We start from the raw sequence: 14,997 nt of genomic DNA on the forward strand, positions 1-14,997 counted from the left end.
TGAAGTTTAATTGAAGTTCTAAATTGAAGTTTTCAAAAGTGACAGATACTCAGGATTCCAGATAGGTATAAAGGTCCTTGATTTATTAGACTGACAGAGAGTAACAGAATAGTCATTAAAAGTAAAATTCCGAGTATCTCCTCTCTTAAGAACCATAGGAAGTTTGAACTGAAAAGACTTAGTGGCTATCTAGTGTGGGTTCCTATTTTGCTAGAAGTAAAGTTAAACTCAGAGAGGAGGATTTACTTGCCAAAGGTAGCATAATTAGTTTATGGATAAATAAATGTAAAACTCAAATAATTATATGTAAAAAAGCAGTTGAACTTTTTTCTTTTCATAATTTGAAATTAGAATTAATGTATCTTACAATGAGTGTTTTGTTTATTATCTGAGCTTAGGAAAAAATTGTGTGTTAGTTTTGTAGTTGCTATTTAATTTCTTTTAAAATAATATTAGCCATATTTTAAAAGAAAGAAAATCTTTATCCAGTATCTTAGAGTTATTAAAAAAAAGTCTGCCATCAGTTGAATATGTCAACTTGCTATAGAAATTTCCTGTATGTTACTGCAGTATAGTTTCTGTTCCTTGGGTGAGAAATAGGAAACTTACAGGAAATGTAGTCAGTCAGTTGTTTTCCTTCCTTCCTTATTGTAGAAATTATAAACCATATAATTGTTTTTATCTTCCACTTGATTGGAAAATAATTGAGCAGATTATTTTTTTTAATTTTTTTTATTATTAAGGTTATAAAGAGCAGATTATTTTTTAGCTCCTTTTTTTTAACGTTTCTCAGTTTAAGTTCCTTATTCTTTTTCTTATGTTGCATCAGTGATGTATCTTTAATAAACTTGTTCTGTTTGTTTGTTTTCTCTTCAATGAATGTCAGTTAAAGAGAAATTGACTGCGGATCCAGACAGTGAAATAGCTACAACCAGCCTAAGAGTTTCTCTACTATGTCCAGTAAGTCTTAACTAATAACTTGCTTTCCAGAAGATTGAACATACATTTTGTCCTTTTATTAAGTATTTCCAGTATTTGAGAAGTTCTGTTTACTTTTGAAATATGCCCATCTTTTCGAAAAGTAGAAAAGCATTATTTAATCATAGAATTTGGAATCTAAACGAATTTGTAAGTCTATAAAAATTTTCTATTCTTAGAAAGGTATATTTAAGTATTGCTTATGTGATTAAGGACTATCAGATTCAAGTGTAAAATCTCCAAATACGAAATGTTCATTAACTCCATGTATTTATAAAAATTACTTTTTTTTTTTTTTTTTGCTGAGAAAGGTTGGCCCTGAGCTAACATCTGTTGCCAATCTTCCTCTTTTTTTGCTAGTAGAATATTGTCCCTCAGCTAACATCTGTGCCAGTCTTCCTCTATTTTATAAGTGGGTTACTGCCACAGCATGGCTGATGAGTAGTGTAGGTCTGTGCCCAGGATCCAAACCTGTGAACCCAGGCCACTGAAGTAAAGCGTGCCAAACTTAACCACTAGGCCACAAGGTTGGCCCCTATAAAAATGTCCTTTTTTAAAGTAGCATCCTTCTGAATAAAAATCTGACCATGATTACCTGCACATTCAGTTTAACCATTTTGCCAATGACGAATACGTTATAAGAATCCACCAATTGAAAACTATGGTATTTAACCTGAATAATTGAATTGGTTCGGCATATAAAAATAACCTACAGGCTGGCCACGTGGCTGAGTGGTTAAGTTCACATGCTCCGCTTTGCTGGCCCAGGATTTTCCCCGTTCAGATCCTAGGCATGGGTATGGTACTGCTCATCAAGCCATGCTAAGGCGGCATCCCACATGCCACAGCTAGAAGGACCCACAACTAAAAATACACAACTATGTACCAGGGGGCTTTGAGGAGAAAAACGACAAGTAAAATCTTTAAAAAAAAAAAATTAAAAAATAACCTAGAAATATTTTTAAACCAGAAAATGAGGTCAAAAGCAATCATTTGCCATTTATCAAAATAAATACAAGGCCTAAGACATCCCAAGTGATTAAACTTGTAGTGAGAAAGTTTCCAAAAAATGTACTGTTCAGGTTTATTTCTTAAGTAGTTTGATGTTAGGTCCCCTAGTAGTAGTAGTAGTGGTAGCAGTAGTAGTAATTGAATGTGGCTTTCATACAAAAATATGTGAAAAACTAAGAGTAAATTACTTTGACGTTTTGATTACCTTTTGTTCTATAATTAATCAAGTTAATCATATCTAAATTGGAGAGAGTATATGAAGAATAAGAGGACACAGCTGTTTTCCGATTTGCCTGTATTGTTCAGGCAGGCCTGATATTGAAAGCTTTTAATATTGATATCCTACGAATCTAAGTTGGAGACGAAGTTCTGTTCTTAAAGAAACAAAGGATTTAAACAGAAATTAAATGTTATTTGTCCAACATCTTAGTATTTTGTACTTTATAAAACCTCAAACACAATATGAAAGTCTGTAGCTCATGAATTAGTTTATAATGCTGTACTTTATGTAGCTCTTTTAAAAAAACTTTTTTTGTTTTGTAATTGCTATGGGACCTCCTGTTACTTATTAGACTTTTGTAAATTGCTGAAAAAATACAATGAATTTAATAAAAACCACCAAATTCCGTCATTTTGTATATATCTATCTTTTTATTCCTTACTATAGCCAGTCTTTTTCTTAGGGAAAATATTTTGACTCCAGGCTCTTTACATTATTATTAAAAATTCTTTCCCAAATATATGATGCAATCATTTACGGAACTGAAGGGAGAAATAGATAGCAACACAATAACAATAGGAGAGTTAGATACCCCACTTTCACTTATGGATAGAACAACCAGACAGAAGAAAGCAGAGGACTTAAACAACACTATAGACCATTTGGGCCTGATAGACATATACAGAATAGGGAACAACAGCAGATGACACATTCTTCTCAAGTAGACACACAACATTCTCCAAGATAGACTACACGTTAGGCCACAAAACAAGTCTTAACAACTTTAAGATGAAAATCATACCAAGTATCTTCTCTGATCGCAGTGGGATGAAGCTGGAAATCAATATTAGGAGCAAAACAGGAAAATCCACAAATATGTGGAAATTAAACAACACGCTCTTAAAACAATCGATGGGTCAAAGAAGAAATCACAAGGGAATTTAGAAAATATCTGGAGATAAATGAAAACACAATATACCAAAACTTAGGGCATGCAGCAAAAGCAGTAGGAAGAGGGAAGTTTATAGTAGTAAATGCTTACATTAAAAAAGAAAGATCTCAAATCAATAACCTTACTCCTCAAAAAACTGGAGAAAGAAAAACAAAATACAAAGTCAGCAGAAGGAAAGAAATAATAAAGATTATAGCAGAGATAAATGGAAGAGAGAATAGAAAAAAAAACATCAGTGAGACCAAGAGTTGGTTTTTTTGAAAAGATCAAAATTGACAACTTCTTAGCTAGACTAAGAAAAAAAGAAGGAAGATTCAAATAGCTAAAATTAGAACTGAAAAGGGAGACATTACAACTGATGCCACAGAAATAAAAAGGATTATAGGAGACTACTGTGAAAAATTATATGCCAACAAATTGGATAACCTAGAAGAAATGGATAAATTCCTAGAAATACACAACTTACCAAGACTGAACATGAAGAAATGAGAAATCTGAACAAACCTATAACTAGTGAGGAGGTTGAAGCTGCAATCGAAAAGCCCAGGGCCTCATGGCTTCATTGGAGAATCCTACCAAACATTTAAAGAAGAGTTAATACCAATCCTTTTCAAACCCTTCCAGTGAATTGAAGAAGGAATACTCGCAAACTCATTCTATGAGGCCAGCATTACCCTGATCCAAAAACCAGCCAAAGACACAAGAAAAAAGAAAAAAAATTGCATACCAATATCTCTGATGAATATTGATATCAGAACTTTAAACAAAATACTAGTAAACTGAATTCACCAGCACATTAAAGGATCATACAGCATGACCAAGTGGAATTTATAGCTGGAGTGTAAGGATGTTTCAGCATATGATAATCAATATGATATACCACATTAACAAAATGAAGGACAAAAACCACATGATTGTCTCAATGCAGAAAAAGCATTTGAGGTTGGCCCCGTGGCCGAGTGGTTAAGTTTGCGCACTCCGCCTCAGGTGGCCCAGTGTTTCCTTGGTTCGAATCCTGGGTGTGGACATGGCACTGCTCATCAAACCACGCTGAGGAAGCGTCCCACATGCCACAACTAGAAGGACCCACAACGAAGAATATACAACTATGTACCGGGGGGCTTTGGGGAGAAAAAGGAAAAAATAAAATCTTTAAAAAAAAAAAAGAAAAAGCATTTGACAAAATTCAGCACCCTTTTATGATAAAAACTAGGATTAGAAGGAAGCTTCTCATCATAATAAAAGCCATATATGAAAAGACAGCAGCGAATATCGTACTCAATGTGTAAAGACTGAAGGCTCTTCCTCTAAGATCAGGAACGAGGCAAAGATGCCCACTCTCACCACTATTATTCAACATAGTACTGGAAGTTCTAGTCAGAGCAATTAGACAAGAAAAAGAAATAAGACATATAAATTGTAGAGGAAGAAGTAAAATGATCTGCGTTTGCAGATAACATGATCTTTTATGTAGAAGACCCTAAAGATTCCACAAAAACTGTTAGAACTAATCAGCGAATTCAGCAAAGTTGCAGGATGCAAAATCAATGGTCAAAAATTTCTTACATTTCTATATGCTAACAATGACTAATCTGAAAAGGAAGTTAAGCAAACAATTGCATCAGAAAGGATAAAATATTTAGGAATAAACTTAACCAAGAAGAGGGAAGCCTTGTACATTGGAAACTACAAAACATTACTAAGAGAATTCAGAGGATAGAAATAAATGGAAAGACATCCCGTACCCATGTATGTCACTACTACCCAAAGTGATCTACGGATTCAATGAGATCCCTATCAAAAGCCCAATGGCATTTTTTGTAGAAATAGAAAAAAAGAATCCTAAAATTCCTCTGGAATCTCAAGGGACCTCAAATAGCCAAAACACTCTTTTAATGAAGACAGAGTTTGAGGCCTCATACACCTTGATTTCAAAACATTCTGCTAAGCCACAGTAATTAAGACAGTGTGGGACTGACATAAAGACAGATAATATAGACCGATGGAACAGAATAGAGATGCCAGAAAGAAACTCTTGCATATATGGCCAAATGACTTTCAACAAGGGTGCCAGGACTGCGCAATGGGGAAAAGACAGTCTCTTCAACAAGTGGTGTTGGTAAAACTGGATGTTCACGTGCAGAATAATGAAGTTGGACCCTTTACACCATGTGCAAAAATTAACTCAAAATGGATGAAAGACCTAAAAAGTAAGACCTTAAACTATTAAACTCCTAGAAAAAAATGTAGGGAAAAAGCTTCAGTTGAATTTGGCAACGATGTCTTGGATATGACACCAAAAGCACAGGCAACAAAAGGAAAAATAGACAAATGGGACTACACCAAACTTAAAAACTTCTACATGTCGAAACAATCAGCAGAATGAAAAAGGCAACCTATAGAATGGGAGGAAATAATTGCAAATCATATATCTGATAAGGGGTTAAAATCCAGAATATATAAGGAACTTCTATAACTCAACAATAAAGAACCAAACAACTTGATTAAAAAATGGGCAAAGGACTTGAATAGACATTTCTCCAAAGAAGATACACAAATGGCCAACAAGCACACAAAATGATGTTCAACTTCACTGATTATTAAGGAAAGGTAAATTAAAACCACGTGAGCTATCATTTCACACCTTCTCAGGATGGCCACTATCAAAAGAACCAGAGGATGTGGAAACACTGGAATCCTCACCTACTATTGGGGGGAATGTAAAATGCTGTAGCCTTTATGGAAAACAGTATGGGGGGGTCCCTCAAAAAATAAAAAATAGAATTACCATATGATCCAGCAATTCCCCCTCTGGGTATATATCCAGAAGAAGTCAAAGCAGGATCTTGAAGGGATAATTTGCACACCTATGTTCATCACAACATTAGTCACAATAGCCAAGAGGTGGAAGTAACCCAGATGTCAATGAACAGATGAATGCATAAAGAAAATGTGGTATATACATACAATGGAATATTATGCAGTATTAAAAAAGGAAGGAAATCCTGTCATATGCTACAGCATAGATGAACCTCAAGAACATTATGATAAGCAAAATAAGCCAGTCACAAAAGCATAAATGCTGTATGATTATACTCATGTGAAGCATCTAAAGTAGTCAAAATCATAGAAACAGAAAGTAGAAATAGAGGTTACCAAGGGGGTGGGGAAATTAGTGTTTAGTGAGTATAGAGTTTCAGTGTTTCATAACAAAAAAGTTCTAGAGATCTCTTGAACAACAATGTGAATATACTGAACACTACTCAATTTCACACTTAAAAATGGTTAAGGTGGTAAATTTAATGTTATGTGTTTTTTACCACAATAAAAAATATTGGCCAGGGTAGGGGGAAGGTAGATTCTTAAGTAACCAGGTAAACGTTGTAACTGATTATGGTTTAAAGGAAGGTAGTATTTTTAACATTGAGAAAAATGGTTCACAGACCAGGTAAGTAGAGAGTGGGAAGAAGGCAAAGATTAAAAGAAAAGGCTATGTATTTATCCTACCCTCTTTCCCCAAAATCCTGGTTTATCCACCTTCCCCTCCACATGCCACCATGTGGGAGGGGAAGGATTACTTGCCACCCCATTCCATTATGAAACATGGGTTCAGAGAATATGAGAAATTTAGAAAAGTGCATAAGCTTCATTTTCCATTTAAATCACTGGAAGAAGTCTTGTTTTGCTGCAGTCTTATTTTAAAAGTGTTTATAGTTGTGCTAATATATATGATGTTTATATCATTTAACATTTAGATGAAACGTTCATATAAATAAACACTACAATATAAATGTTGACTATTTATAGAACTAGTTTTGAGTTTTATAGTGCAGGTGATCTTCTCTGTATTATTAGAAAATGTTAATCATATTTTACTCCTTGTACCTCTTAATTTAGTGGGCCAGCTTTTAATTTTTCTTTCCATATCCCCCTGCTGCTCTCTTTTTAGTTTCAGTAGTTTTAGCAGTTTATTTTAAATTGACATCAGCTTTCAAAATTCAGATTACAGAAAAACAACTATAGATATAATCCATAATTATAGTACTTTTATTGTTTTCTGTTTGGCTAAAGGAACAATCCCTTTACAGTTATTCTAGAACAGTAAAGTAATATATTTTAGGTATGTTTTTACTCTAAAAAGTAAAACTTAGTAATGACAACTCATCTATATATCAAATGTGTAGAATAATAAAAGAGATTTGTTCCCTTTGAAATATGTAAATATGGTGTCTGACTGTGCATTTGAATTGCCCTTGTGATATACACAGCTCAAAATAAATGAGTTTCTGTTGTTTGTGTGCCATTTAGCTAAAGGCAAGGAAAATAATTAAAAATGTTTTTGCTCCTTGGGAAATGTTTAGTTCCCATTTATTAAAAATAGAGGTAGAAGGGGGCCGGCCCTGTGGCCAAGTGGTTAAGTTCGCCACTCCGCTTCTGTAGCCCAGGGTTTTCTCCAGTTCGGATCCTGGGCACAGACATGGCACCGCTTATCAAGCCATGCTGAGGCGGCGTCCCACATAGCACAACCAGAAGAACCTACAACTAGAATATACAACTATGTACCAAGGAGTTTTGGGGAGAAGAAGAAAAGAAGAGGAAGATTGGCAGCAGATGTTAGCTCAGGGCCAATCTTTAAAAAAAAAAAACAGAGTAGAAGAATGTTTGAGAACCTACTTTGTGAAATGCTCACCAGACCTATAAATTAAAATACAATGACTTGGAGTTGATAAAGAAAAAAAAAAAACTTGTTGGAAACTTATTTATGATGATGACAAAGAAAAAGTTGTGAAATTATTCTTTTGTTTTTTTGGGGGGTTTTTTTTGAGGAAGATTAGCCCTGAGCTAACTACTGCCAATCCTCCTCTTTTTGCTGAGGAAGACTCGCCCTGACCTAATATCCGTGCCCATCTTACCCTACTTTATACGTGGGACACCTACCACAGCATGGCTTTTTGCCAGGGGGTGCCATGTCCGTACCTGGGATCCGAACCGGCAAACCCCGGGCCGCCAAGAAGCGGAACGTGCAAAGTTAACTGCTGTACCACTGGGCTGGCCCCCTGAAATTATTCTTAATATCACACTATTTCTTTCTTTTTACAAGGAAAAATACATATTTTATTGACTTTTTTAGGATCCTTTTGATATAAGCTGATTTAAATTTGTATCTAAGTAGGGCATTTTCTCCTCTCTCTCAGCATTATCAGTTAACTAATACAGCAGTATTATGTTATAGTAAGGTTAATGGCATTAGAAAACTTGTTTGGGAGTTGTTTTCACAGTGTTTATTTGCAAATGATGCAGATAACCACTGTGTCCTATAAAGGGAAAAGGGGAATTTGTAATCACAAGATGCAGATGTTCAAAACTCAGCTTCTCTTCTGATAGCAAGTTAGAGAAATCAGTCTCCATTTGTAGATAAGTATTTAGAATTTCATGATTTTTTTAAAATCCAGGAATATGAGGATAATTATCATATAATACTTTGTGAATCTTTGAAGCAAGGCATTTGTGTGACAGCTAATAATAATGCATTTGAAAGTGAACTTTTCCTTTCTTATACCCATTTATAAATGTCTTCCTGTGCCATTCATGTAGCAGTGTTCCTTAAAAACTCTGTTGGGAAACTTGTCAGTGTGGCTGATCATAAGGGCTTAAGAGTTGCTCTCTCCCCAGAAAGATGGACTGACAGCTGGGGATTATAGGGATGAAGATATGTGAGATAAAGCGTGTGAGAGAATAACTGCTTTCCAGAGTAGACATTTACGGCCTATGGCTTAGAGTCTGAAACAATCTTTATTTCTTATCTCCTTATCCATTGTTTTAAACTATCAGAAGTAGCTTACTAGTTCTGTAGTACATGAAACTTGTCTACTATTACTGTATTTGTCTAGGATTTTTAGTCTGTGATTTCTCTACAGTATTAAGGCAGTAACAAAAATACCTGCTTACCAGGAATTTGCACTTCACAAGTAAGTTAGGATCTGACTTAAGACACAAAAATTTAATTTAGCACTTTCAACCAGATCGTTATTTGGAAAATGTTTCTGAACTAATGCAGCATGTCTTGGTTAATGGTAAATAGATGATTTTTCTGTTAGAAGAGCTAGTTTGTTCTTTTTTGCATTTTCATCAGGTACTTAAGTAAATCAAATCATAAAAATTGAACAGAAGTGTAGAAGGGAGTGGTGAAGTTGTTTAATCCTGTGTGAGCATAGAAAAGAATGACTGAGCTGGGGTTTGGATGGGTCTCCTGTTACCTTACAAAATGATTTGAAGCAAATACGTTTCTGTATTTTAATTAATAATGGGTGACATATATTGAGCACTTACTATCTGTCAGGCACTATGCAATAAATATAATGTAACCCCCAAAATTTTATGATGTAGATGATATTTTTATCCCCATTTTACAAAACTGAGGCTCAGAGAGACTTAATGACATTCAAGATTCACACAGTAAGTAGTGGGGTCAGGATTCAAACCTAGGTAGTCTAACTCCAGAATTCATACTCAGGGCTGCCTCGTAAAGTGTTGCATACATCCTACACAAAGTCCATGAATGCTGCTTCCTGGAACTCCTCCATGTGCCTGCCAAAGCCTTATCAGTACATAGGACCATCTTCCTGCTGTATATTTCCAAGTGCTGAGGATAAGGAGATGAGTCTGATGTATTTCTAGTAGGAGGAGACACACACATAAATAAATAGTATAGTCATATGCGTGGTAAAGTTGGGAGCAGAGAAGGAATCTACCAGTTTTCTCTGCGTCCTCGCTGTCCATACTTCTGATACTGTAAACTTGCATTACTCCCTTCTCATGAGTTTATCGCACATTCTGGGTCCTTTTTTATTCTTCATCACTACATCCTGTTGAAGTAAGAAGGAAACAGTGTTACTTTAGAGATAGAAAAAGAGACGCAGAAAGGTTAAGTTCTTTTCCTAGAGGCGCAGTAAATCATTGATACCAGAACAATAATTTGGGGCCCCAAATGACAGTTAATTTCCTTGGTAGACTAGAAAATTGCACATTTCCCTGAAATTCTTCCAAGAATCTTTTCTTCATTTAACTCATATCCTTTTCAAGCCTTTATATTTTTCAAGCTTGCAAATATGTGGAAAATCTTTTCCTGGTATTTTAGCAAGTAATGTGGTTATTCAAAGTAGATAACTTCTATAGTTTATGGCCATTGTGGCCTCTGGGGACCCCACAGCGGTAATCCAGCTGCAGTGTATGAGGTGTCCTCCACCGAAGGAGGTCGTGATATGGCAGGTCTCTGGGCAGCTTCTCTGCCTTGTACCAAAGCTAGCAGTTCAGGGACCAGATGAAGCAGATTTTATTGTTCAAAGGACAGACTCAACCTGTGTCAGCTTAAGCAACATTTGCAGGGCCGGAAGAGAAAGTCTTATAACATACTGGAGATACTAGAGGTCCAGGGGTATTTGTTGAATTGCCTGTGTTGGTGCCAAGTGAGGGAAGAATACAGAGGGTGAACACACCTGGCTTCCTTCTCAGAGCTGCCATTTGGCAATTATGCCAAACATCATGGGGAATGCTTGCCATTCATTTCATTTTGACCTGTGAACTGCTCTAGTTCAGAGCTCAGATTGATAGTAAATGTCATATATCTGTATCCCTCAGTATTTAGTAACACATTCTTTTTTCATTTCCCAAATTCCTTGTAAAGTGGTTCTTAACTTTTTTGGATCAGGGACTATACTAAGAATTTCATGAAAGCACTCTCTCCAGAAAAATGCACACACTTAGAAAATTTTGCATATAATTTCAAGGGGTTCAAGGCCCTTTCCCTCAAACGCCCATCTGTGAGCTGTGGCTTGGGAGTAAATAACTGTTGACTGTAGACTTTCCATAGTCACTGTGTTTAATATCCGAAGAAATACTATAACTTTTAACCTGTAGATGTTTCACAGAAAATGTGTTTAATCTTCTGCCATATTGATGAAAAGTAAAGGCAGTATGTGTTAAATCAGAACACAGACACATTGCTTCAGAAAATTTTTATCATAAACTTAAATTTTGAATAACAGCTATCTAATATTTCCTTTTGTCTCCCTATTTTAAAGCTCGGTAAAATGAGGCTGACAATTCCATGTCGGGCCCTTACATGCTCTCATCTGCAGTGTTTTGATGCAACTCTTTATATTCAAATGAATGAGAAAAAACCAACCTGGGTTTGTCCTGTGTGTGATAAGAAGGCTCCCTATGAACACCTTATTATTGATGGGTATGTGAACTTGAAAGTTTTTCCTTGTACTTTGAAATGATCGTCTGTTATCTGAGTTTGTTATCCATCAGGTTTGGGATAAAAATTCTACAGGTAGTGTTTCCTGTTTATGTATTTTAGAGTTTTCATGATTCTAGAAATCAATATTTTTTCAAAGTAATTAACATTGTATACATTTTTCCTTTTTAACTTGATGTCCTCTTGTTTTGGAAATGCATTCTTTACTCTCAGTGCCTGCTGACATTTACCATTTAAAGCACCAGTGTAGGATGTGCGTACCCCTTTTTCTAACATGAATCCATCTACCCCCTAGACTTGCAGACCATATTAGAGAAAGAATGAAGGAGTTGTGAAACTGTGGTTAACTTAAGCTCACCAGAAATTGGGCTTGTTTTTGCACATTTTCTGTTGCTTGAATCATGGTCCATCATACCTATTCCGCACTGAAGGTCTCCTAAAACTGATCAGCACGCTGAGTAGCAGCTTACTTTGTTTTTCTATCCCCTCTGAAATACTTGTTTTTGTCATTCTTGTCCACCTGCAGCATGACAACAGTTATTTTTTTAACACTCCTGTGTTTGATCTGTCCCAGCAGACATTTTGGGATGTTTCTCTAAATTCTCCCCTATTCTCTAGCTTCCTTTTTGCCACTGAACAAAGATAAATTGTGAAAAGAAAGATCTTAATATTTCCTGTACTCTCTAGTAAAACACTTAAGGCAACTGATCTGTAGTATGTGAGAAAACATAGGAGTCTGGGTGTGTAACATCAGGAATGGAATACATTTAGCAATACAAGTGTAACCCAGAGCTTGAAAGATGTCAGATCAGTCACAGGAGAAAAAGTAAACATGTAACTTAAATGTTTTATGCTTAATTTTTCAGAGATGACAGTGATCACTAACTCTGAATTGAATAATATTTTACCAGCTGTGTATATTATATAGCTTTAGATATCCCCATCAATTGGAATTTTTCTTTCATTATAAAAGCCATGCACACACGCGCACACACACTTAGAAATTGGAAAACGCAGGAAAATAAAAAGCTTTTGTGGTGTGTTATTTTCTGATTTTTGTTTTCACATAATTGTGATTGCACAGTATTAATATTTTTTATCCTTTGGTTTCATTTAACATTATAACCTAAGAATTTGACCATTAATTTTACACAGTTTTTGCAAATCTCATTTTTAAATATCTGCATGATATTTGTCAAGGAGACTTGACATTCAGTACATATTTTTGTATTGCTTCAGTTTATCCATTATGCTTATTGTAGGCGATTTAGACTATGTAAAAAGGGTATAAAGAAGAAAAATATCCATAATGTCACCACTCAGATAACTGCTATTTATATACCAGACTAACACAGAATTTTATTTTTAGAATATAGAGTTTTCTTTTCTTCGCCTCTTCCTACTTTTTATATTTTCCCATGTTATTAAAAATCTTTGGAAACCTCATTTTTCATGGTTGCATAATATTTCCTTGCATAAAGTTACCATAATTTAGGTAGCTGTTTTCTTATTTAGCCCTAGATTTTGAGAACAAATATAACTGTCTATTCCACTTTCTTCCTCCTCATTTGTACTTGTGCAAAGCATAGAAGGTCTGAATGTTTTTTGAACAGTAATAATTCTAATCTGTGTTCATTTTGAATGTGATATTCAAATGACAAATTGTTTTTTATAGCTTGTTTATGGAAATCCTAAAGTACTGTACAGATTGTGATGAAATACAGTTTAAGGAGGATGGCTCTTGGGCACCTATGAGATCAAAAAAGGAAGTGCAGGAAGTTTCTGCCTCTTACAATGGAGTTGATGGTGAGTGTTAGTTTTCCAGAAGGGTGGGGCAATCTCCCTGCTGTTGTAAAGCCTTGGTTTTCAATAGTAAAAAGCATAAATTTTTAAAAATCACTCAGCAGTATATGGATAGCTCAATAACTCTTATTAAATTATTAAATGTTCAGAAGTAGTAAAACTCCGTTTAAATTCACTTTTTTGCCAGCTTTTAAAATTTTGTGGTATAGATTTCAAAATAACATAGTCTAATAAGTCATTTGTAAAGTCATGCTTTTGAAATGGTATCCTTTAAAATTTTTAACAGATTTTGTACAGATTAGTGAACATTCCTTTTTCATTTACATTTTTTTTCCTGGCCTTTAGTATGTTTTTGCTGGAAGGAGGCTATAACTTTTTTAAAATGTTACCATAGCATTCCTTAAGCATATCAGGCACTGTACAGGTAAACATATGTAATGTATAGTCTTTGCCTTCAAACTGCTTTTATTCTGAAGTGGACATACATTTTGATGTTTGCCCTATTTCATGATTGTTTTTCAAAAAAATCCTTTAACAACCAATAATAAATAGTAGGGGTTTTTTGTTTGTTTTGTTTTAATAATAAATAGTAGTTTTAATCTTAGGGGAACAGAGCCACTGTTGGTTTTCTAGTTTCTCACCCCAGCAATGTTATAGGTCTAAACTATACCTGATAAATTAATCCACAGACACACTGAGAAAAAGAAGAGAGGTGTCATAGGTCTTCTTTGCCTTGTGTTTTTAATCATTCCTACACAGGATGCTTGACCTCCACGTTGGAGCATCAAGTGGCTTCTCACCACCAGTCCTCAAATAAAAATAAGAAAGTAGAGGTGATAGACCTAACCATAGACAGTTCATCTGATGAAGAGGAGGAAGAGCCATCTGCCAAGAGGACCTGTCCTTCCTTGTCTCCCACATCACCACTGAATAATAAAGGGTAAGTGCTAAGCCCTTAAAAAAGTCATTGTGAAAGTTAATTTTAAAAGATCTGCCAAATAACATGATTATGCATGATAGTAATACTTAGCAATCAAAGAATCGGTTGAATTTTTCCCAGGTGTGTGATAATTCTTGAGGGGTTGGGATAATGCATTAAAGGGGTCACTTGGATACAGTATTCATCATACCAAAAGATGATTCTAGTACAGTGGTTCTCAAACTTTAGTGTACATCAGAATCACCTGGAGGGCTTATTAAAACACATATGCTTCCCTATCCCCCCATGTCTGATTCAGGAATAGGGACTGAGAAAATTTGTATTTCTAGTAAGTTCCCAGGTGATCCTAATACTGATTATAGGATTTAGAACATTTACTCCAACGGGAAAATGTGTGCTGTGAATTAACCCTAAGTTGAGTGTTTCAAGTGGAAAGCAGAGGAACCCCAGATGAATGCTTTAAACCTGTCCCACGATGTGTAAGGCTGGCAGTGAAAGAAGTCTAAGACCTAAGTTACAGTACACAGTGCTTTCTGTTTTGCAGACTCATTTCCCGTATTTCCCATTAGTCTCATGGCAGTAATAATGTGCCTTGGTTATGCTTCAGTTCAGTTCATGAAACACTGTTATCTACTTGATGTAAAACTCCCTGTGCTAAACATGGGTGATAATAAAGTGAGTAAGTACAGTCCTAACCTTAAACAGCTTAACATTTTCTAGAGAATAGTAAAGCAAGTAGCTAACTCTAGCTGTACTCTTAAACAGACTTATTGTTAGTCTCAAGAGACACATCGGGGATTCTTAGCAAAAAGACTTCCTGTTTTGCTGAGGCC

The 14,997-nt window shown here is 35.3% G+C and overlaps 1 protein-coding gene across 2 annotated transcripts in view; it reads left to right on the top strand.

Annotated features, from left to right (window-relative positions):
• The window catches only part of PIAS1 (protein inhibitor of activated STAT 1), a 112,671-nt gene that overhangs the window by 91,588 nt on the left and 6,086 nt on the right, over positions 1-14,997 (top strand). For both annotated transcript variants that reach the window (XM_046653708.1, XM_046653709.1), the window contains exons 8-11: positions 887-960; positions 11,243-11,403; positions 13,097-13,227; positions 13,984-14,164. In XM_046653708.1, coding sequence (XP_046509664.1) covers positions 887-960; positions 11,243-11,403; positions 13,097-13,227; positions 13,984-14,164 — 547 coding nt within the window. The remainder of the gene's footprint in view (positions 1-886; positions 961-11,242; positions 11,404-13,096; positions 13,228-13,983; positions 14,165-14,997) is intronic.

Source organism: Equus quagga, chromosome 2, assembly GCF_021613505.1.
Source record: "Equus quagga isolate Etosha38 chromosome 2, UCLA_HA_Equagga_1.0, whole genome shotgun sequence".
Lineage (NCBI taxonomy): Eukaryota > Metazoa > Chordata > Mammalia > Perissodactyla > Equidae > Equus > Equus quagga.